The 25,642-nt window shown below is 41.7% G+C and overlaps 1 protein-coding gene across 13 annotated transcripts in view; it reads right to left on the bottom strand.

Annotated features, from left to right (window-relative positions):
- Positions 1-3,466: 3,466 nt before the first annotated feature.
- The window catches only part of Phactr2 (phosphatase and actin regulator 2), a 270,721-nt gene continuing 248,545 nt past the window's right edge, over positions 3,467-25,642 (bottom strand). For 8 of the 13 annotated variants that reach the window (XM_076552728.1, XM_076552733.1, XM_076552738.1 and 5 more), the window contains 2 exons: positions 19,541-19,613; positions 7,766-7,919 (listed from right to left, as the gene is read on the bottom strand). In XM_076552728.1, the coding sequence (XP_076408843.1) occupies positions 7,904-7,919; positions 19,541-19,613 (89 nt within the window). In that variant the 3' untranslated portion in view covers positions 7,766-7,903. Of the gene's footprint in view, positions 7,920-19,540; positions 19,614-25,642 lie in introns of all 13 variants that reach the window. The other 5 variants (XM_076552729.1, XM_076552740.1, XM_076552736.1 and 2 more) reach the window with 1 other exon arrangement.

The following is a 25,642-nucleotide window of genomic DNA, read 5'->3' as shown; positions in this document are numbered from 1 at the left end:
CCTGTTCTAAAATATATAATGCATTTGTGCTTGTCTGTCGGTTAGTTATATGACCCACACTATTAGGACCTGGTTGTTATTTATAGTTGGAAATGAAGAATGACATAAGCAGATATGATAGTGTGTTAACTTGACAAGGGGCGGACTCCTGATGACTGATCTTGATTATCAACTTGATCTTGGCACACTTGTGAGAGATTTTTCTTGATTGAATCATTTGAGGTGGGAAGACCTGTCCTAAATCTGAAATTATACCTTCTATTGTCAGCCTACGTAAAAGGACCCAGAGAAGAAACTTCTGCTCTTTGCCTGCCTGCTCCACTCCCACTGGCATGTTCATCTAGCCTATTGATGAAACATTCCTTTTTTGGGATTAGAACACACTTCTTCAGGCCTCCCACACAGACCAAAGACCAGCAGAAGACACTGGCCTTGTGAACTGAACAACTACCAGATTCTTGGCCTTTCCATTGGGAGACAACCATTGTTGCATTAGCTGGACCACAGCCTGTAAGCCACTCTAGTAAATCCCCTTTTGATATAGATTCATTCTATCAGTTCTGTTCCTCTAGCGAATCCTAACACACTCTCTCTCTCTCTCTCTCTCTCTCTCTCTCTCTCTCTTTTAAAAAACAACAATTCTTTAGGTAGGTTTTTAAAATTAAAATTATAAATCACTAGGTCTCATACAAAATACATTAAAAGTTAGGTGGGGTTGAAATACTAGGGAATTATAAAATGTATCTGAACCTTGCTTTACACGAGACCTCCATGAACTTTTTTTTTGTTTTTGTGTTTCGAGACAGGGTTTCTCTGTGTAGCCTTGGCTGTCCTGGAACTCACTCTGTAGACCAAGCTGGCCTCAAACTCAAAGAGATCCACCTGCCTCTGCCTCAGAAGTGCTGGGATTAAAGGCATATGCCACCACGTTCCAGCTCCATGAACTTTTAATTTAAAAAAGACTATGCAAAAAAAGAAAAAAGACTATGCATGATGCATGGGCAGCAAATGTCTGTAATTTAACACTTGGGAGGTGGATGGAGAAAGAGGACAGGGAGATCAAGGTCATTCTCGACTGTATATTTGAGTTAGAGGCCAGCCTGGGAGACCCTGTCTCAGAAATACAACAAAAGAATAAAGAAATCTAAAATAAAAAGACCAAAAACTATCTGAAAATGAGACAAATGGTAACAGACAGACACTAGGGTTTTTCAATGATTTTATTGAGGTAACGTTTCACAATTTACACACACACATATATGCATATACATATACTTAGGAAAGCTAAACAACACTCTAAGGCACTTGGAATTGTGCACAGCGAAGAATTCTATATTATACTACTAGACAGAGGATAATTTTCCACTTTAAATAACACAAACACCAATATGGAATAAAAAAAAAAGATAATACATGGACTTTTCAGGTTACAATCATCATGGAATACATGTTTCGGTGTGTATACTTGCAACTATCATACCCACATAGTATGGATTAAGAAGAACCAAAAGGAGGAACTGTCGCGTTTATCTGGGTGCAGTTCCAGTTATTCACACCCACAGAAAGCAGACCTGTGTAAAGACTGGATCACGCACTGGAGACTCACCCAGCTAGTCTGGAAATGATCACAGTTTGCAGTCACTATCACTTTAACCAAAGCGCGAAATAGCAAAAGAACACAGACAGTCCATTGTGGGGAAAACCACTGTTACATAGGGGGAAAAAGAGAGACTGGTTTGAATGCTCAGCAGGTACTTAACTGGGGAAATCGGTGCAGGATGCTCTGAATACATTGGCACATGTCTCAGCCACAGAAGAAGTACTAAAGAATTAGTGCCTGTAGTGTGAGTGATGAAAAGTGGTCTGACCCTCAGCTCTTGCTAATTCTTCTCAAATGCTAGTTAGCACTACAGTGGCAATCTCTCACGGTGGATGCCCTCTAAGCAATTTAGTGATACAGTCAACAATCAAGTCAAGAGCATCCATTAAGGGAAAAGCCCCCCAAGCTGGCAAGTGGCACAAATATTATTGGCATTTTAATAAACCTCAACATTGACCCGAGGGTGGGAGTGGCATCCTGACTCATTTACTCCTTCGATTTATTCTCTTTTAAAAAAAAATACTGATATTAAGAAATTAAGAATTTTTAAGCACCATCTATAGGTTTACGCTATAACCACCTTTATTGACGCTCAGCTGTTCTGCTTCCAAAAACAGTGTCTTTAGAATTTTAATATTAAAAATATTAGAGTGGGAAGAATTAATTCCATCCTTGCAGCTGGCTGCAATTCATCTAAATATTTTTCAAGACATATTGACTACTCAATTTCAGTGGCATAAAGAGTATGTTTCTGTATGGTTAGCACAGGTTGATTGAGCTGCACCTGGGGGAAAACTCACTTTGTTTTGCATATCCTTGGCTCTGTGGTGTGAACAATATGCATGCAATCCAGTTAACCTACATTTTCTGCCACAATGTCATATTTGCACATCTTATTAGGAAAGCTGAACCATATGGATATGTTTACACAGGGGAATCCAAGCATTTCCATGTAAGTTAACTGTGTTGTCTCCAGAAGGAAGAGGGGACTCTTGCACACCTCGGCATACAGCGTTACCAGTGGAATCTAATGTTGACTTCCAAAGACTATCTGGTTTGTTCAGAGCCACTGTGTTCCTGCGACCGGGCACTCTAGTTCTGAAGTGGAACCGTGAAGGGGTGAACAAAAGTTTGCTTCACGCATAAGCCCTCCAGAAGTACAGACAAGCATCAGACCACATCACTCTGCCCACTGTAATGGACAAGGCTGCCTGGCAGCCCTCTTTCCTAGAGAATGGCAATCTAAGCTGCATCTAAGCAGAAGGCTTGAAGTGGGTCAGAGACATGCAAGGCAGTGGAGATGGTATTTGGGGATAGGCACTTTCCCCTATGCGTTGCAGTAGACAGTGGTATTCAGGTGAGGGGGTGCACCCTTCTGTGCGGGTATATAGACATGTGAGAAGGCTTTTTTTTTTCTTTTTTCTTTTTTTTTTTTTTTTTTCTTTTTTTTTTTTTTTTTGGTTTTTACAATGTCTGGGAACGATCCTGGTCCTGGTGTTGAGTCACTAGGAGCCTGGGATACTGAACATCTTGCAACATGTGGTACATTTCAGCACAACAAAGAATTGCCCAGATCCAAATGCCAACAGCACCCCCACTGGGAGGCATCTATCAACAGTTCTTTGTTCATACGCAGCTGTGGTAGAGAAGCAACAAGCTAAATGGCATTTTCCTGCAATAAAACCCAGCATGGCTAAAACTTGGCATTAGGTAGGAATAGCAGCCACAGGATTCTCCATTTCCTTGCCAAAAAACCTTATAATATGTAAAATGAGATTTGTTCATTTGGGATGAAGCTGTCCACAGCAAACAAACAAAAACAACAACACACAAGACAAAATACGATCATACCAAAAAGAAAAAAAAAGTAGTTGGTCTATATTACAGTTGCTTTCTAGAAATGCTAATAGCAGTTCAAGCTTGGAAACAGTGTTGAAGCTTAGCAACTAGAAAAGGTAAAATAGAAAGCAAAAATGAGGATGGTGTGGAGTTTCCTACCTTCACCCCCACCACCCTTTGGTCACTGCTTGCCTTTGCAGTGGCACCCAGAGCCCCTCTCCGGAACTCGGGTTTGAGTTGCTGAGGAATGAATGCACGTTCTCTCAGGAAGCTGTCCCCATTAATTTGACAACTGCTTATTTTTGCCGCTGTTGTCCTCTCTAGTGCCTATCTTCTAAAGGTTCATTCTGCTTTGTTAAAGAAAACATATCACCAGTAAGTAGACAGCAAATCCTAACAAAAGATTAATCATTTTAAGGGGTGAGGGGACAATTTGTATACTCTAAGGATGTGAGGGAACGAATAACGATCTCTAAGCACAGCTTCTTTTACTAGTAATGATAAGTGAAGAGTTAGGAATGCATAAACAAATTCTCCATATTGATGAAAGTGACATAAATCCATGTGTCCCATATTAGATTAAGTCTGTTTCACCCACACTAAAGAAAGTTTATTACTCTAAATTATGCTGCAAGGACCATGCATGAACAACACAGGATGGACTTTTTGAGCAAGAGACGAAGGAAAATATTTTCCTGTTCAAACGCAGACATATTACTATGCGGTAGACTCGCCTCTTCCTATTGTGACTACAGCTTAGTCTTGGCAGGTTTGTCTGCCGTGTGTTGGTGTGGGGTATATCAGGACATGTGGTCTTAACCCACATTTCTTTCCCTCTCAAGTCCAAACTAACGTATTTTTTTTTTAAAGCTCCAGCCCATCACCAAATTAATCGTGGGATACAAACTCTGACAGAGGTCTTAAGGGCTCACAACTCATTTTCCATATTTGGTGACTTTTGAAGAGCATATTAGATTCTTCTATTTCCTTAAGTCTATTTTCAATTAAATCTCAGAACTTTCTCGTGACACCAGAGACAGAGAAGTGCCTGCCTTCGCTCCACTACTAAGGGTGGGAAGAAGAAACCAGAGTGGCAGCTTTTCCGGGTAACTCTGAGAACTCAGTCTGTTTGCTTTTTCCTTTTTAATTAATAGTTGTTCAAATACCCAAGATGGGTCTCTGAATGTTGTAGACTTTAGTTAAATGATTTAAGGAATAAACATAAAGGTAAATTACAGCTAACACAAAAACACAAGACAGTTCACGTGTATAGGAAATCACTAGTCAAGACGTCCCAAGTGAATGCTGATTCGAGGACCGTTTTTGTCATGTTGGTTGGTCATGGCCATGAGCCTGCGGAATGAAGGGGACTTAGTGTTTTCTCATTACTGCAATATCAACAGGGTTTCGCTTCTCCATTAAAAGCCAAGATGGAAATGGCCAGTTGATATTTTCTATTTGGTCTTGTTCTTTCCTGCCTGGGACCTTCCGTGAGATGGGCTAATTTTCTTCCTTCATCATATCTCAGGAGCCGGGAAACCTCACTCATTTTCTCCATCGGCCTAATGGTATGCTTTAGTGAAAAACTGGAATTGTGTTACAACTGCACCAAAATGTAACTCCAATTTCTGCACACATTTATTTTCTTAGAGAATAGTGGCTTGGTGGTTGGGCTGTAGAAATGCTGGCAGTGGGCAGAGGTGTAATTGCAGGGAGACATGCCTTTGCCTTCTGTGGGGATGCCGGGATGGGCTGCTAGTGAGGCTATGGCCCCTTTACATTTCCCTGCCTTTGAAAATTAACCACGAAATAGAGCTTTATTCTGAGAACTACTTGGCTCATGATATTCTAATTCTTTCCATGGCTTTAAAAAAAATTAATAGATCATTGGAATGAAGTAGTAGGTGGTTCTAATTTTTAAATATTAGACCACTGGTAGTTAATGTTTACCTTTTTAAACTTCTCTCTAACTTAACAAATTTTCCCCTAAATGTATCAGTCAGTATGAAGGAAAGGTATATGTGGTTCGTAAATGTGACGGACCATATCAGGAGACAGGTTTTCATTTGTGCAGAACTGGGGATTGAACTGGGGGTTTTCAGCATGAAGCTTGTGTTGTAGTGGACGAATATCATTGTGGAAAGTAGAAATTGTATAATTCAGACCACTATGGGGCAGCGGCGGCGGCGGGGGGGGGGGGGGAGGGCAGTGGATGGGGTGGGGAGATTGTTCTTTTAAAACAACCAAATAGAACATTTCTACGGCACACTCTTTGAGTGTCAAACTGGTGCACGTGTCTTGCATTTACAATGTACAGAGAACGTGCAACGAGAAGTTTTAAAATGCTCCAAGATGATAAGCATAGATTAAGAAACATTATCTGCCTTGGCATTTTTCTCATGACGCTGAGATGTTAATAAGGTATCCTAAAGGAAAACAATTTTGCAAGTAATGAGAAAAGGAGTTAATTTTTATGGCTGAATTGAGACACTGAAGCAAACAAAGGCTGGGGGCGCAGCTCAGGGGTTCTAGAAAGTGTGCAGGACACCCACAAGGCCCCGGTTCAATCCCAGCACTGCAAAACAACAACAAAAGAAACAGGCCCTCCGCTGAAGACAAACACCAGGGCACACACAGACATTATCTCAAAAGCAAGGTCTGTCTTCCGCCATTAGTGAAATGAACTCGTGTAGACTGTAGTCTTGTTTTATTAATGCAAACGGCTAAGCGTAGTGGCGGGTACAATAATGCTGGTTACCTCATGTAATGCTCCTCCTGGCTCTTTATAGTAGGTCAACTGCCACTAACCACTTTTACTTTGAAATGAAATAATCAAATTTCAAGTGGTTCCTCCAAATACCACCGAGTGGTGGGGCCTACACTTATTCCACTGATTAAATGCTGACTTCTCAGTTGGGATAGAAAATTACAGGCTTCCACATCCTGAAGCAGAGCAGTCAGAGTTCCAGATCAGAGAATAAGATAGACTTGATACAGATTCTGCCTTCTCTTTTTAAAAAATAATATCGTATGCTTTTAATCCAAGAGGCCCAAAACAATTGTTAAGGGAAATGAAATTCAAGGTAGTATTCACAAGTGAGCCCTTCTGGGGTTCTGTGCTGGAGCCTGATACCACAGAGAAGAGCAATTTGAGGGAGGAAGCTTCTTAATGTAAACAAGACTGATTACAGGCTCTCGTAGAAACTGGCCTGAACTGTATCTCACTGCTTTTCTGGCACGGGGAGTACAGATTGTATGTATGGATGTGATCCACAGAATCAGCACAGACGGTAAGGTTTCCTTTACATAAACCAGCAATTTTCTGTTTTCCTTTAAGCCTTAGGGTATTTTTGTTAAATCTATGTGCTTAATTTTTTTTTTAAATAGCAGCAACCTAACTTTTTAAAAATTTTTAATGCAGCACTCAAAACTACCGGGTATTTTTTTCTTTTTAATTCCCCATCAGAACTTGGAGCAAGCAGCACACACTTGTACTCTGCTTACGCTGCAACTCTGGATTGAGTTTTTAAAAAGGGTGTCATGATCATCCATATAATCTTCTTTAGATAATGAATGGTTTCCTGACTTTGGAGATAATTAAGACAGGAGAGTTATTTCTAAAGCTTCCAATAGTTTTGCAGGGTCACTTTATATCTGACCTTACTTCTGTTAGCCTTGTAGAGGGCTCATCCATTAGGAAAGCAGTATAAGAAAAGGTCGTGTGGATAGCTGGGCTACAGAAAGCATGCAACACAATGCAAGCAAGCATGCTTGGTAAGAAGAGTGGGTAGAGGCTTCTTGCATTTAATGCACACTCAGATTTGTTTCTGGCAACTGGGTTCACTGGCACAACATAAAAAAATATGGTATTACACAGAACCAACTTTTTGGTGAAACAAGAATGTTCTGGAATCAAGTCTTTAAGGAATCCACATTGGTTGAGTAGGTTCCCAAATCCCTTAGTAAGTTCTCAGCTACCAAATGCCTACTTCAAAAATATACTTATCTTCATTCTTCTTTTCTTCATTAACATAACAGAACTGTCCTCCTCATTTTTAACTCCCACGCTGTTGGGGTGACCACCAGCAATACCCATGTCTCCTGTTGGTCAACCCACACGCACTATACCATTTGGCTTTCTGGCAGTCACACCGGCGATTGTCTTCTGCTTGTCTTCTTTGATTGAAATTTCTGATGAAGAACAGCTGAGAGAGCCAGAGTGTCCCTTATGTTAGTGGACATCCTGGGCAGCTAGGCTTGCTGCATCTGGCTCTCAGCGTGATGGCCTCGTCTGGGCTGTCCGGGTGAGGGGCAGTCTCAACCAAAGCCGAGTCACGGGCCTCCTTCACCGCAATGAAATGGAAACACATACACATTCATAGCTCAGTGCCATGTCGGGGTCTCAGGAAGCAGGGTTTCTGCCGGGGATGGCCAGTCCCTATTTCTGAGCAGTCCCGCACTTCCTTATGGACGATGAAACCTGAAGAAAGAAACAGAAACTGTGAGCCTCGGGCATGTAAGCATAGTCTGCACTTGGTGACATGAGTAAGGTGCAGAAGGCAGTTCTGAGTATCACCAACCCAGTGACTGTTAAATTGCGCTGTAACAGAATACTGTGACGTGTGCTATGTTGGAAAGTAGATATGATTCTTATGAAAATGATCTTGGTTTTACTAGGCAGGCTCATAGAATAATGAAGACAAATCATCACCGTTTGTGCTTGAGGCTCACATTCTAACCCGCATTATGCAGAGGGAGACGTGTGTTCAATGGATTTGGTTATACCTAGCCTGTAGGTATGGAACGCAAATACAATCATCACTATTTTATCATCTTCACGATAGGCCTGGTGGCACACAGCTATAATCCCAGTGCCTGAGTGGCAGAGACAGGGGAATGGGGAGTTCAAAGTCATCTTTGGCTATAAGAGGCATTCCGGGCCAACCTGGGATACATGAGATGCTGTCTTACAAAACAAAAAACAAAATAAGATAAAACAAACACCCCCAACCCCAACAAGGTCATTATCATCATCATCCTACCAGCTCCTACCTACCAGTGACTTCGAACTAACTTTCATCACTTGGATTTTTTTTAACTATTTTTATTGATTTTTTTTTTATGTATGAGTGTTTTGTCTGTATGTATGTCTGTGCATCATATGCATGCCTGGTTCCTACAGAGGCCAGAAGACAGTATTGGATCCCATGAAATTAGAGTTATAGACAGTTCTGACCTGCCATGTGGGTGCTGGACATTGAACCTGGGTCTTATAGAAGAGAAATCTGTGCTCTTAAAATACTGAGTTATCTCTCCAGCCTCTTCACCTGGATTTCTAAACACCCAAGGGTGGAATAATTCTCTTGTACACTGTAAAGATTTGTTCCTCAAATTGGTTTAATAAAACACTGATTGGCCAGTAGCCAGGCAGGAAGTGTAGGCGGGACAACCAAACTAAGAATGCTGGGAAGATGAAGGGCAGAGTCATGAGTCGCCAGCCAGACGCAGAGGAAGCAAGATGAGAAAGCCGTATTGAGAAAAGGTACCAAGACATGTGGCTAAACACAGATAAGAATTATGGGTTAATTTAAGTGTACGAGCTAGTTAGTAATAAGCCTGAGCTATGGGCTGAACATTTGTAAGTAACATTTAGCTTCCGAGTCAGTTATTGGGGAAGCAGCTGCTGGGTATTTGGAAACAGGCAGGCTAGAAAGAAACATTCTACCTACACAAGGGAATTTCCACCATGACCACACACCTCATAAAAAGCATATCCACAACTGCACAGAGGTCCCTCCATCCTAACCTGCCTTTGTACTTTCTTATTTCATGGACTACTAAAATATGCTTGCCTCCAATCATTTTTCTTCATCAGCTTGTGTCAGCATCACTTTAGCAGACTATTTGTTAACTAGCATATGCGCTCCTGAACATTCTTGCAGTCAGGGGGCCTGTGTTGCAGAACATGCTGTCCTTAATTACTTCAACACTCTCCCTTTATTTCACATCTATGTTTTTATTAGCAAGATCAATGTCAAAAGTCAGTCTTCATGAAGAAGACATATCTGACCCAAATCTCCCGTCTCCTTCTGTGATTTCACATTTATGTAGCTTGCTTACCATTTGCCATGTTTTCTACAACTGACTGTTCATCTACCCTACAAACGAGTTGAGCTCATTGGAGTCCCTGTCTATCAAACTTATGTTCCACACCATCAGGAGCAATAAGAAGTACCAATCCACTATGCTAGCTCATTGTCAAAAGAGCTGTATTGTTTGTTCCTCATTTGATACAGAACAAAACTTCCTGAAGTTGTGATTGAATCCTTTAAGAATGAAGCCCAATCTCCATCACTATTTCCCATCCCTAGATGCCTTTGTGTGTGTGTGTGTGTGTGTATGTTTTCCACTTTTATCTCCCCTCCCATCTCCACTTGTCCAATCTTATTCTTTTAGGTGAATAAGGTCTATTTCCTTTCTCTCTTTCTTTCTTTCTTTCTTTCTTTCTTTCTTTCTTTCTTTCTTTCTTTCTTTCTTTCTTTCTTCCTTCCTTCCTTCCTTCCTTCCTTCCTTCCTTTCTCTCTCTCTCTCTCTCTCTCTCTCTCTCTCTCTCTCTCTCTCTCTCTTTCTCTCTCTCTTTTTTTTGGAGCTGAGGATCGATCCCAGGGCCTTGTGCTTGCCAGGTAAGTACTCTACCCCTGAGCTAAATCCTCAACCCTAAGTCTATTTTCTTTACCTCTCTGGGCAGCATCATTTGTTCTCCTCTGTGTTTGTATAACCTTTCATTTATGTTGGTCCATCACCATCACACGGTGGGGTCTTTGTGCGGAAGGTCCCTGCTCCCGGCATACCAGAAGCTGAGGAAAGACCTGTTCGCGTTCCAGCTTCTACACTCACAGCATGCACTGCCTGGCAAGGGCTGTCTCTTAGCAAGTTTGGTGTTGAACTGAAAACTTAATGAAATGAAGTATGGCAAGGTAGCCCAATGGGAGAGTGCTTGCCTAGGATGAACAAGGAAGGCTCTAGGTTCAATCTCTGGCACCTCAAAAAGAAAAAAAAAACAACAACTATATAAGCAAAGAGAAAACAAGATTGCTCATATGCTGACCTTCTATTACTCTCGTGTCTCTGCAAAGTCAAAATAAGATACAGGCACTTTCCCAAACTGGTGGACAAGCCAAAGCCAAAGCAGAAATGTGTGAACTTAAAGCTTAAATCTTAACTCCACCGCTGACCATAATCTTGAGTTGATGGGTGCCCGCCCTCCCCCAGCAGCTACCCTGGAGAAATGGTGGCTTTGCTGGACCTGTCACCTGGGCCACTGGTGACCCAGCCATGCACAATACCTTCCTTTTTCGGTCCCCATATACTAGACGTTGGTGCTCCCTTCCAAGTCTGCTCACCTGAGTCTGGGGTGGGATCTTTTCTCCTCCCCCCAGCAGTGGAATTGGAGCTTTCTTCTGTCATTTAGACCTCACCAAACAAGTGTCATTTCCTCAAGACCCACACACTTTCCCTGGCTTCCCAGTCTATGGTCCCCTCTTCTCTCTCATAGCATCCCGTTACATTTTCTCCATAGCACTTGAGATGACTGCCTGTTCCTTTACTGGTTAAGATTTGTCTTCCTCATCAGATCATGACATCTGGGGTCCAGGACCTGATTTGTGCTAAGTTCCCAGGGTCCAGAACCATCAAAATCATTCTATGCACTTAATCAGTACTTGCTGGAAGCATAAAGGAACATTTTAAGAAATGATTTGATAACTCTGCAAATTATATAACTGAACAGTTCACTCTTAAGACACCCAAATTTAATTTTAAGTACATATACTACTGTACGATAATTCAGCTGATAGAACCTTCCAGAATGCCATCTAGGAAGAGCCCAAATGACAACCTGAAAAAAACACAGAAGATCTTTCTTATAGTTAATTTTTAAAAATTATATTTTATTATTTTATTCTTGTGGGGGGCACACATTCATACAGAGGTCACAGAGCTGCTATGGAGTATGGACTACCAGATTCCCTGAGACACAGAGAAGCTAAGGCAATTGTCCAAGGCAGAGAAGTGGGAAGGAGAGGCGTTGGCTCTAGAGTCTATAATTTTACCTACATTATAGACCAAAACATGTCCTCAGTTGAGCTTTCATTCAAAGGGGGGTAGAGGGTTTCTGCTATCTTCTTGGACTATCCAGGCAGGAGAGGAGACATTTTAAACAGAGATACTTGTGCTATCAGACTACTGGAACAATAAACCACAAAGAATTATAATTCCCAGGAATCCCATGCTGGGTAAGGGCAAGGCTGAAACTCCATTTAGAGAAGAAAGTATCTTATTAGACCACGTTGGAGGACAGAACAGAGCCAAGACAATGATGGGTAGACTCAGACCTTGGCCAGTGTTGATCAGTTTTGACCAAAGAGAAGCCCTTAACTCCATGTCCAGCTGGATGAGAATGGGTCTTCTCAAATGTCTCCCAGGGATTAGAGCAGCTCATCCAGCTGCTTCTCTTCCCTCGGAGAAGCATACCTGTGCCAGCTGCATACAGGGACCAGAGCCCTAAGACTGCTCAGGGAACAAGACATACACCTCATCCCTTCATGGCCCTCACACAGAAAACCATCCTCCTCTCTCTCTAGGTTCAGCTTCTCTGGGCACTGCAGAGGAACTCATTTGTTAGCGACTGTTTAGCCCGTTCCCACGTTTGCGTGGCTTTCGTGCACCAAATTTTACACCAAATCCCTTATCTTCAGATGTCCTTTGGTTCTGGATTCAAAGGACAAGTGTGGGTCAAAGAGACATGGGTCATCTTATCTTCCCATCAGTAAGATGAAGAAGCTACCTGAACCACTGGGTGAGGCGACAAAGTGAGTCACCAGGGCTGTGGGAAGACAGGATCCTTCTAAAGCCCAGCACCTTCTGGAGAGAACCCTGATTTTACTTTCTCCAAACAGGAGAGAAATCTCTTATGATTTTCTCCCCATCCTGTACACACCATTTGCCCAAGGATCTGGGCAGAAAGTGAATTCCATTGGGCTGCACTGCAATATGATATACCAGCCCATCCAACTGGCTCAGAGAAGAGGGTGGCCGGCTAGCATGATGGTGGCAGCCTCTCTTCATACACAACCCCCGAGATCTGATAAAGCAAACACAAACCTGTGTTTTGCTACAGTATTCGGTCAAAGATGTTTACACCTTGCAAAATTAGGCTTCCTCTATTCAAATTTGGCCATAGAATTGAATGGTCAGAGGTATTGCAAATGCAAGTTTTCCTAAGTGTATTTAGCTTTATCTCCAGAGGACTTTACCTATCTGATAGAATGGCATTTTTGGCTTTACATTTTAAGTTGGTGAAGCAATAAACAGATCTTCTCTCCTAAGGACACAAGCTTTTCATCCACCCTCTTTTTAGGATATGTTTGATTTTGAAATTATGGACATTTTCTTCTTAAAAAAAAAAAACAGCTCTAATGCATACTGTTGAGAGTGAATGAAGTGGGTCTATTTCCTAAAGTCATGGGATTCAAAGAAGAATATTTCCCAAAGACAGTTCTTCCAGAATTTCATCCTTAAAAACTACTTATCCTCTTATGAACTCTTTCAGGTAGTATAAAGCTAAAGTTGCTCATAGATGTAACCTATTCTGTCTCTGTATGTCAATATTTGATACATATTGAGATCTTGGATAATTGAGATCTCCCTCTTGTTACTTATTTCTGTTTTCTGTGTTGCTGGTTAAACCCAGGGTCCTGTGCACAAAGGACGAACACACTGCCATTAAGCTGAGACGCCGTCTTTAGGTGGTAATCTTAGATGAAAAGTATTTTAGAAGTCGAGAAAAGAAAAACCATACTCCATAACTACAATAAATTATTAGGAGCTTTTGATCTCACTTCCAGTATTTTTTTCTACGCACCTGAATTTTAAATACACAATTGTACTGTAGGCATTCAGGCAATGTCTCTCTTGTCTGTTAGTTATGATTAAAAAAAAAATCTCTTGAGATCTGTTTTGACTGTGAAAGCCTCAGTTCAATGATCCAATGAGTGCATGATCACATGCCTCACTTAATAAGCAAACGTTTCATAAGCTAATAAAACTATTCACATGTGAAGATATTTTGCACTCTAAAATGTTATTTGTGCTGTTAAATTTATTTTGTAAAAAAGTCACATTCGCTCTTGATTATAAATCTAATGTATGTTAACACAATCAAATCATTAGAAAACAAATACTAGCCAGGTGATGATGGTGCATGCCTTTAATCCCAGCACTTGGAAGGCAGAGGCAGGGGGATCTCTGTGAGTTTGAGGCCAGTCTGGTCTACAAAACAAGTTCTAGAACAGCCAGGGCTGTTACACAGAGAAACCCTGTTTCAAAAAAATACTATGCAGGAGATTCCAATTACCCAAGTCTGTAGTCCCTTAAAATTTAGTTCCAAGTAAAATCCGGCTTTTTACATAATCTGTCACCGTAATTTAGATAACTATTTTTCTATTATAGAAATTCTGTTTGTCTTGAAAAGAGAAGAGGATTCTGTTTGTCATGTGGTGCCTTTGAGGATGTAATGACTCTACATAATTAACTTGCAGACCACTACTCCAGTATGTTCAACTTTTGGGTTGTAAGCAGTGGACTGAGTGGGGAACACAGAGGGAAAACAGCGAACGTAACCAGAGAGCAGTGACTACGCTAAGGAAAGCGGGTTATGGCTAGGTCCCTTTTCAGGCCCCACGATGAATTCGTGTGGGGAGCACCTGGCCCCCACCCTTGTTGCAAGGCCCTAGCTTGTGTTTCAATTCCAAAAAGCTCTCTGGAAAAATCCTGGGATAACCAGGATGATTACATGAGAGATCAGATCAACACAATCCATCAACACACACACACACACACACACACACACACACACACACACACACACACCCCAGAAGATATCCTGTGATGGCAGTCAAAGAAGTGTCTTCCTGCAGTGCTAAAAGTATTCACGATATAAATGCCAGCACATAATTCAAAATGAAGCTCAAGGTTGGAAATCCTCATTTATTGAAACAGGGTCTCAGGAGTTGGATCCCTTCAGTGTCTCTTTTAAATACCTGTTGTTGACTTGGTGAAACATTCCCCTGTCACAGAAATTCAAAAGGTTCGGAGGGCTCTGTGGCAAAGAGTCTCTGTCCTAGGTCTGCCCCAGCTACCAGGACTCTTCCCCAGAGATAAGCAGGAGCATCAGCCTTTTGGGTGTCTTTAAAAAGATCCTGAGAGAGATGGCTGGACTGCTGTGGTGTGTGTGTGTGTGTGTGTGTGTGTGTGTGTGTGTGTGTGTGTGTGTGTGTGTGTGTGTGTAACAGGTGCCAAGTAGGGAACAGAGCTGTCTTCAATATGAGCTACCTTGACTCTGCGCAGGTCTCAGAGGTTTAGGGTCTGATAGGAAGGCTTGCTTGATGTGGGAGATCAAGCCTGGCACTGACTAGAAGAAAGGATTGCTGCCATGCATCTAGGCTGCATTTAAAAGGATGGGTAATGCTTCACAGTGTTTACGCCCCATGATGGGGGCACGTGCTGAGAACATTCAGTCTTTGAAAGGAGCACTTCGCTAAGCGAAACGCATGGCCATAGTTTTGCATTATTTTGACTAGAAACAGTAGTGTCTATTACAACTTTTTCTTCTTAAAAGAAATACTGACACCAGCATGAAAAAATCATAGCATGATTTTTATATCTCCAAAGCCAAAACTATTTCCCTGCTGGAATGCAATTCTAATGATGCTATATAAATTAATGGAAAAATAGCAGTAGACATTTGTTTTACTGCCAACTCTTAAAGACTACTTGAACAAGGTGTGTTTATTTTGGTAGCAGAAATATTTAATTTTTTCCTTATCTGAATGATAGCTTAAAGAGTGTTAATCAATACAAAAAAAAAAAAAAACACTTTTTTTTTTTGAGACAGGTTTTCTCTGTGTGGCTTTGGCTGTCCTGGAAATTGCTCTGTAGACTAGGCTAGCCTTGAACTCACAGAGATCTGCCTGCACTCCCCAGTGCTGGGATTAAAGGCATGTACTACCATCAACTGGCAAAAGAGTTTTTAAGTTTATCTCCACAACATGAGCTGTTACCACCTCAAAACTTGCCTAACCTGCATCTATTAGCATTTAGTTAAACAATAACATATCAACAAATTATTTAATAAAACACAAGTCTAGCCCAAATTTCTTCAGAGAGTAAATAGCCAATAGACATTTGGAGGTGAAAAAAAAAATCCTGGAAGAAGAAGGTTGAATCAGGAGTTGCCAGCCAGACATAGAGGAAACAAGATGTGAAGGCAGAACTGAGAAAAGGTACCAAGCCACACGGGTAAAAATAAATAAGAGTTATGGGTTAATTTAGATATAAGAGCTAGTCAGTAATAAGCCTGAGCTAATGGCCAAGCTGTTATAATTAATATTTAAAAAAAGAAAAAAAATCCCATCAAAAAGAAAAATGAACTACCAGTCTTAATTCAAGAGTGTCACTAGCCAAGGCAGGGACAGTCAAAGCTCCTTAGGACATACTATGGAACCCACACCCGTGGATATACCAGAAGGGTGATTCACATCTAGAGGGCAATACAAGGCACAAAGACAACCGAGCTCTGATTTACAAAAGCCAAGTTCGTGTGCGCTTTTGAATCATCCACAGAAAGAAGCGCCTAGTGGATTAACGCTGTAAGGGTAAAAACAGCTGAAAACCATGGTTTTACATTCTTGGTTGTCTTCCATAAAGCACAGAAAAATAACAACAACAACAATAAAATAAAAAAAGAAACATAGAAAGATTTCAGCGTGCAAATATTACACAAACAATGGTGAGAAAAGATAAAAGGCTAGCAGCAGTTTGGGAGAACTACTGGGCACTAATAGCTCGGATTTTACTAATCCACATAAAAACACACAGGCAATCCAACAGAACATTTATGAAGGTTTGAATATGAAAGTCAAACAATAAAAAAAGTGTCAATAAAGATGAGGGAAGCTGCCCAACCATAGGGAAATCAGTCAGTGTGTACTAGTGTTTCTATGGTAGAACAGGAACCTTGAAACTACTTGTCCACCCAACTGTGAGGGTGACTGAGTGTCCAGCATCCTCACTAACTGCGGGTCAATAAACTAACGGCCCTTTCTGGAAGACGACAGAGAAGAATCTTGGAAAAGTTATACAATACACGAATCCAGTGATCCAGGAAATGCAGTCAGTGGGGCAACCACAGAAATACTGACATAAACAGGACATCAAGGACTTAGTGTTGACAGTGAAAAGCCGAAGCATCCTCAACAGCCTGCAGTACCTGTTCTTTAGCGTGTGGCACATTACTCATGGGACACCACAGTCATGGAGATGAGAGCCGTCCATATATACCACAGAGAAAGAGAGACTTTCTATGTGCTGTATGTGAATGAGAGGGTGTGTAGACGTAGGTTGTACATGCAAGTATATTATATATGGACATATTTGTAAATGTACAGGGAAAATAATGCCTAGAAGTATATACCTCAACCTTTAATTAGCTCTTCCCTGTGAGAGTCAAGACGAGGGTGAAAACTATGGAGGGGATGCATTTTTATTGATAAACTTTTGCACTATTTAAATGCCTAATTAAAATACATCATTTTGTATATAAAAGCCTGAAAAGGAAATGGCCCTGACATCTCCCTATGGCTAAGTTTACTGAATTTGCTTAGAGAAGCCAACCGAAAGGAAGCCTTCTAGCATAAATACTACTCAGAGAATTAGAACTACAAAATTTAATTAAATTTCACTAACTCAAACTACAAAATTAGAATTACAAAAATGCATGTTTTCTTGCTTGTTTTCTGCTGTAATTGATTCTCGCCTCATGCTGTCAGATGGGGATAAAGGCACCAGCTCTTACAAGTTAGAGGAAAGTTTTGTAGAGGGAAAACTGACTTGAATGACTGGATGGGATGAGTGGAGACAGGAGAGTTCAGGGGTCAAGACTCAGCTACACAGACATACACCATCTCCCCAGTTTTCTGACATCCCCAGCCAGTTCTGTGTCATCAGGAATACCCTGTCTCCTTTTTATAATCAACTCTCCAAGAGAAGTAAAACTTGAGGTGTCCCATTTTAACATGAACTTTTCCTGACTCCAGCTGTGGCAGGGAGGGTATAGGTCCAGCATGTTATAGATCCAAGAGTAGACTGCTATTGGAGAGCCCTCCAACAGAGATCAATGATACATTCAGGACATATATTGGCAAATGCAAACAAGGAGGGCCACATGAAGAAGAACCATCCTAAGACGAAGGTAGTCTCTTTGCCACACCAGACCTTTCTACATGAGGAACGGCTGTGGTAACAGGGGCCCACCACACACTTCTCACGAAGTACTTGCTATGAAATAATGAAGTTTTACCTGAATTTCCTTTGCCGTGTGACAAGTTTCCCTATATAAAACTGCACCTTGACCACTGGGAACCACTGAATGGCTAGGAGCACAGTACTTGGCTGCTCTACTGAGGCTGTCTCTAGATGAGGGCAATGCATCAGTGTTTGCGTTCTGAAAGACAGAGAATCTTGTCTTCATGCATTCATTTGTCCTGGAATTTTTTTTTAATCAATCCAATTGTGTGTGTGTGTGTGTGTGTGTGTGTGTGTGTGTGTGTGTGTGTGTGTGTGTGTGTTGCTATATGAGTTTGTGCACATGTATGTGCAAGTGTTGGCTGAGGTCAGAGGAGACAGGATTTCTCACTGAATCTGGAGCTCGAGTCTGCATCTCCTGGTCCTACACCTCCCCACCACGTAAGCTAGCAGATAGCAAGCCCCAAAGATCCTCCTGTGTCTGCCCCCACAGCACCGCGGTTAGAGGCTGATGTGGTCATGCCAGGCTATTTGCATGGGTGCTGAAGATCCAAACTCAGACCCTCATGCTTGTGTGGAAAGTCCTCTTATCACCTCAGTTCCTCGATTTGGATTCTCAAAATTTAATTCCTGTGCAAAACTTTAGGAATACATCTGTTCTATAAAGCAAAGCTCCTAAGTGTATGAGATGTAAATAAATACAACAGCTGTTACATCTGGAAATTAGACCACGGGAGCAGTCGGGACCCCCTTTTAGTTTCTGTCCTTTGTAAAACCAAAGGGTAGCGGGAAGAAAAACCATCAAATCGGTTGTGAAAGCTTGGATCTTAGGTGCCCATGTGCTAAAGTCCTCATTCTCAGCCTGCCTCCACTGGGAATGCTGTAAGCTTTAAGGGTGGGGCCTAGTGTGAGACTTTGCAGTCCCTGGGAGCTTGCCTGAAAGGGGGATGGGGCCCACATCTCTTCCTCTTCCTTATTCTCATTCCTGGGGCCACAGCAGGAATGAACAGAGTTCCCACGTGCAGCCACTGTGATGTGTAGCTTTATCATGAGCCCCAAAGCAGTAGAAACAAGCAAACATGCCTCCCCCCCGCCCGAATCTCTGAATCTGTGAGTCAAAGGAAGGCTTCCTTCTTGACAGGTTGACTACCCCAGGGATTGTTGGTTGTCACAGTCGTGACTTGGGGAGCCAATCCAAACTTGATTCCCATGATAAGATCTAGCTCCTGAAGAATACAGTTTCTACCCCAAGTCTTATCCGGTGAGCCAGAAGTAATGCATATGTTCCTGCACTGCCTGCCACTAGTACCTGTTTGGGGCACAGAACTTACGACATCAATTTCAGAGCAGATGTTTTTTGGCCCAAAAAGGAAACTGAAAAGACAACCATAACATGGCCCTTCAGAGTGATCTGCACCTCAATGAAAGAAAAAAATTAAGACCTCACTGTAGAATTTTCTTTTTTCAGTGAGATTAGTTTAGGTGCTCTTTAAAGACAGCTGAGCCAACCAGGAAGGTCTAGACACTGATAATCTCATCCAGCCATATCCTTAAATCTGCCACCCGGACTCTAGCTTACCAAAAGAACAAAGAAAGACAAACGCGAGGGAAGCAGAAACCTTCATTAGGTGATTTTCTGCCAAACCACATTAAAAAATTAAATTACTACGCAGTACACCCGCCATGAAATTTACCGTGTTGAGTATTCTCAATCTGCAAGCCTGGATCTTGTCTACCTACCTTGTAAACTGTCGACTCTCTTCATGAACTTCCATTTCTGTGCTTTTGAATTCATTGAGTTCTTTCCTTATTGCTGCCTAAACAGGAGAAAATGAAACAGAATTTAGGTCACATATCTTCCTAATATATACAGCATCCACGAGGCAGATATATTCTTCTGTGACATAATATTTTGGGAAGAGGAAAGAATTACTAATTTATCTCAGATTCAGATTTAATAAATGGAATATGTTACAGTCTGAGCACCCCTGATAGAAAAATCCGAAATGAGAAGATCTTCAAAATCTGAAATATTCTGAGTATTAATGTGAGCCACAAGTGGAAAATTCCATACCTGACCTCCTGCGATGGTTGCAACATGGAAGTATGATAAAAATGTGTAAAATGATCTTCAGGAGATGTGTGTGCAATGTTTAGGAACGTGGATGAATTCTTTTAGAGCTGGGCTGGGGACTGAACCCAGGCCTCACGCATACTAGCCAAGCACTCTACCACCGAGCTAGACTCCTGGTCCTATAAATGCATTTTGTGTGTGGACAGGGCCCTCATCCTTCAGCTATCTCATTTCATGACACCCTTGCAAATATCCCAAATTCTAGAAGTACTCCTAACCCATCAACACCTTGAGTCACAAGCATTTCAGAGGACGGATAGTCATGCAAAAGGCAATCTGAAGCAAGCGTGGTCTCCCTGAGAGTGTCCTTCCTTGGTGGGGATGGCGGCAGTAGGGTACAGAATGTGTGTCATACAGAATGTTTCCCCACCCTCTGATGACTACATGGCAGGGGGTTTTTCAGAGCATCCATATCCTGTTCCTAGGAAAGTTTTACATTGAAGCCCGCCCGCCTGCCCGCCCGCCACAGCGACAGAGCTTTGACTCACTGCCATAGCAATATACCAAGCAGGCAGTTGCTATTTATTTTTTCATGTTGAAAGTTTAGACAAACGGCTGAAAATTCAGCACAGCATTTAAAGCCACTCAGAGAAACATCAAATAGGAGGCCTTATTTAAGGAACACAGAAACCATGCCATGTACAACAAAATGCTTATGCATGCAGACTGGAAAGCTGAAACACCCCTCCAAATGCTAACTTTGGCTGTCTGTTAACAGACAGTGGCAGGATTATGCATGGGTTTAGTTTCAATTTTTGCCTTATTTTTATTTCCTACTTTTTTTTCTACAAAGGGTATTTCACTCATATAAAAAGTACTAAAAAAATTTTTAAGCTCTATGTAGATTGCACTATTCAGACCAAACACAGAACTTTCTATTTTTTACACAAAGAATGCTTTCCTTCACATAAAAGGAAAAGTAGAAATAAAACACCCTTATGACATCTAAGGGACTGGCTCCGGATAAACACAGAATGTCAAAATAAACCCCAGGAAGTGCCTTCCCAGAAAGATAGGAGAATCTACTGTGCGGCTGGAAGTCAATGAACTTCGGGAAAAGGGAAAAGATAGGAGAAATCCCCGAGACCTCTTTATGGCTCTCTCCCATCATTAACCATCACTCTGAAGGTCACAGGCTTCCCTTCCTAAGTATATTTTAATGCGATAATTAAACTCTGTTGTCACAGACTGTCTCCTCTCCCCAGATATATTCTTTAGGTCTGGAAGTCTCTTTGGGGGAACCTATGAACAATAGTCATAATTCTTATTACTAACTTTTGGAAGTGCCAAAGCAGAGGCCTGTTTGTGAGCCTGAGTTCCCCATGACACAGTAATGCAGTATGTTTCACAAGACATGACAACGTGGACACTTGGTTTTGGTCATAGTAACAACTGGCACTGGATCCAGGAGCTGGACAGTTGCTCGAATAAAGATCTAGAAAAACGTTCCTCCTTGGAAAGAAGTGTTTCAATGTGAACAGGGGCACAGAATTCCATCTCTGTGTTCATTGAAACTTTCTTCTTCCCACAAAAGGTTTCAGCAGAGGCTGTGTGAAGCACGTTATCTAGACTCAGAAGCCATGGGTGTTGGTCTTGGCTATGTTTCCCAGGGCAGTATGATGTTCATGGAGGAACTTCCCCCTACAGCTTTCCTACTGCTGTGGTTGGATGATTGCCCTCTGGAGGTCCATGTAGCAAGACCCATTGTCCAGGGAGGTATTATTAGAGGTGCTGTGAACACTTGAGAGGTGAGACCTTATGAGGGACTTATGAGGTCATTCGGGGCATGCCCCTGAAGAGACTGTGGGACTGTGGCCTACCTTCTCTTTGCTCTTTTGACTCAGAATATAAATGGCTTAACTCACCATGTGCTCCCCACTCCAACCATATGAAACCCATTCCTTAGACCTTCATTACTTAGACCCTTGTATCCAGAACTGTGAATCAAACTTTGTCTATAAGTTAACTGTTCTGGGTATTTTTTTTTTTTTACAGTAACAGAAAGCCAGATAATCTTCCCACTTGGAAAATAGGAATGAAAATTCTACAATTAAGAATATTAGTTCAAAGTGTATTTTTAAAAATGTGCTGAATACTGTAGCATTACCAATAAAATATCACTAAGTTTTAAAAGGATACATTATTTGGGCTTGTGGGCTTGTGACTAACAACTCTTTCATTTTTATCACAGAAAATTCACTGGAATGCAAGAGGACAGTGCTGAAGGAGAGTTGACTATAAATAAGATGAAGGATTTACTGGTAATAGAGGGCTGGCTACCAGTGGAAGAGTCTGGCAAAATCCAGGAAAAACATTCAGAGAGAAACACTTGGGACATGGAGTTTATAAATCACTACAACTACAAACTGTGCCCCCCACTCCACACAATATTTATATTAATAAGACTTATAACCCTCTAGTGCCCATATCCCCTCACATACAAGCCAGATAGACACTCATGGGCACATACAATTTTCTCCTCTGCACTGCCATGTTGTCACTGCCTTCTGATGATGTGGTGCCTTGCTTCCGTTTTGACTCTGGGGAAACCATGTCACCACTTTGCCCAAGGAAACACAGTAAGGTGTCATGTTACTACGCCAGTCGAAAGTGAGCTTGTCCCTGGCCCAGGAACATTTGCTACTCAGAAGCCAGCTGTCACATGAAACACACCCGATTGCCCTGAGCAGGCTGTAGGATGAGAGGCCCCAGCACCAAGAAAGACTTCGGAGGACGCGACGCCTTGTAGACAGAGGTCAAGGGACAGGAGAGCATGCACACACTCATGAAGAAACTGCTTTGGAAGTGGGTTCTCCAGGCCCAACATCTCACCAATGCCATGTGGGCCTGGAAATAAACCCCTGGGTTGATACGTTCCAGAATTCCTCCCTCACAAACTTGTAAATGCTATATATACCTATAACTAATTTAAGCCAATAGCTTTGGGCTAGTTCGCTACAAGGCAGTTGATAACCTAAACAGTATTCGAAGTTGACACAGAGGCCAGAGGGGTCTTACGATCTACTGGATATCAAATGTGCCTTAAGTGATTGTGATGGAGCCACCCATAAGCCTACAAGTCTTACATACATACATCCAATAAAATGGGCTTTGGGGCCCCGCTAATCCAGATGACCTCATTTCCACGTGTGTGCTGGTTTGCATTTAGAAGTGACAAGTCAGTTGTATGTAATGATATGGTGAGAAGTGTGACACTGTGGGGAAGACATACTTGTCTGATTATGGGGACAGTACTCACTTTCAAAATCCACTCAATAAGGGCCGACTTTTAGTCTAACAGTTACTACTTTAGGTAAAAAGGAAGAGTTCTTTGGGGTTCAAAGGAAGAAAAAGGAAACCTTTTATATTGATCAGGTACACAGGGTATAAACATAGCTTTTGTTCTTACTTTTTTTTTTTTTTCTTTCAGATGAGACTAGATTTTAGGCCTAATAACTCTCTATCTACATGTAACTGGGGCTGGTTTTGTTGAAAGATAAGACAGATGGGCTAAGGCAGTGGGATTGGAGCCAGTGGTGCTGGGTTGGACCACCTCAGGGAAACCATTCAGTTGCATTTAATTTCTAAGAAAACGGAGGCAACGACAACCCCACATGCCAGGGGTTTGCACTGAGACCACATGGAGAGTGGTGTTTGGTATCATGGAAATTAAACACAGGACACAAAAATGACTAAAACTAAGTTTAAGTTTGGCTAATGGCGAGTAACCACATTCATTCCCCATCTGATCAGCCCTGGTCAGTGCAGGGGCACTTCTTGGCAAGAACCAACAGGCAATTTGTCGGAAATACGGCTCTTGCAGCCATCTCACACGTGACAGCATGGGTTGTGAGTGAAGAATTAGCTAGAGCTTCCATTCACTATCTTTTGTTTATTTCTTTGCTAAAATGCTGGTATCAAGGAGTGGATTGCTGGCTGATTCATTAAGCTCAATGTCATGGGGAGTGGAATGTGCATCCTGTGAGCCAACTCATGACATTCTACAGAGAATTCAAATCATAGTCTTCCCAAGGAGCTGGCTAGACAGTGTGTTCCTGGCAAGGAGGTTTTCATCTTCATGCCCCTTGGAGGATATTGTTAAGAGTTGTAATAAACAAGGCAGAATCCATGTATCACCAGGAAACAGTCTGTATTCTGGTTCACTAGAAAATTTTTTTCTCAAAACATATATTTATACCTCCTCTCAGTACATCTTTGAGCACCCTGCCAGGACCTCCCAGGAGTGGGCAGTTCCCCCAGCCAGCACACCATGCCTTCCCCAGGGCCCTCCCTAGTCCTTGGTGACAAGGCCCTTCACAACTTGCACAATGGCGTCCTTGTCAATACTAGACATCTTTAGCAGCTAACTAGAAATTTTTAGGCTGAAATCCTCATCGGTAGTTTAAATTTTAGTCCAACTGTGTCACCATGGAGTGCAATTATTTTGGGGTTCTAAATAATACTTGAATTTAATATTCTTTAAAAAGTAACGTAAGCTTTCTGCAATTTTGACTATCATTAGTTTTTTTTTTTTTTAAAGTGGGGTATAGAGATCAAAATTTGAAAAATAAAACTAATTTTTTTTTTGTTTTTTTGAGACAGGGTCTCTGTGTAGCTTTTGGGGCCTATCCTGCCTGACTCGCTCTGTAGACCGGGCTGGTCTTGAACTCACAGAGCTCCGTCTGCCTCTGCCTCCCAAGTGCTGGTATGCCACCATTGCCTAGTTAAAAAATAAAACTAATTTAAAGCTACATTTATTATTTTTGCATATGTGTGCATGTCTGTGTGTTTGTGTAGGGTGCTGCATATACCACTCCATGGATGTGGAAGTCAGAGGAAAACCTCTTTTCATCATGTGTGTTCCAGAGACCAAACTCAGGTTGTCAGGCTTGGGGAAAAATGGATTTACTCACTGAGCCATCCTGCTGGCCCCCTAACCTAATTCTTCTTTTAAATTTATTTTTATTTTGTTTTAATTTTCTGATTGTTGGTGTTTTATCTACATTTATGTCCCATGTGAGGGTGTTGGATCATCTGGAACAGGAGTTACAGACAGTTGTGAGCTGCCATGTGGATGCTGAGAATTAAACCCTGGTCCTCTGGAAGAACAGCCAGTGCTCTTAACTCTGAGCCATCTCTCCAGCCTCCTCATAACCTAATTCTTAACACAACATTTAAATCATACTTAATGAATTTTTTATATCAATTAACTTACTGAATCAAATATATTATTTAGAATCTGACCAATAGGCGTTATGAAGTATTTTAAGGTAAATGTAATAAAAAAAACCCCACAATAACTTTTTGTTATAATGACAATTAGCATGCTATTTTCATCCTTAAATAAAATGCTTTGAGTATGTGGGCCATATTTCTTTATGCCTACTTCATGTGTGTGTGTGGGGTCTGCGGCATGTGCACGCCCATGTGCACTCATTGGACACCCATAGAAACCCAATGTTGACATTGGAGGTCTTCCTTGATCACTTTCCACATTATTTTTTGAACCAGCATATCTCAATGAATCCAGAACTCACTGTTTCAGTTAGACTGTCTGCTTGGCATCCCAGGATCCACCGAATTCTGCCCCTTGGTGCTGGGATTACTGGTATGAATGACACACTCAGCTTCCTCCCATGCGGCTCTAGGATCCAAACTGTGGTTTTTATGCTTGCTGAGCATACTTTCTCTACAGAGCCATCTACCTA

The sequence above is a fragment of the Peromyscus maniculatus genome, chromosome 16 (genome assembly GCF_049852395.1).
Source record: "Peromyscus maniculatus bairdii isolate BWxNUB_F1_BW_parent chromosome 16, HU_Pman_BW_mat_3.1, whole genome shotgun sequence".
In the NCBI taxonomy this organism is placed as follows: Eukaryota; Metazoa; Chordata; class Mammalia; order Rodentia; family Cricetidae; genus Peromyscus; species Peromyscus maniculatus.
Note: the sequence above shows the minus strand (reverse complement) of the source record. Positions and strands in the feature narration are given on the sequence as shown.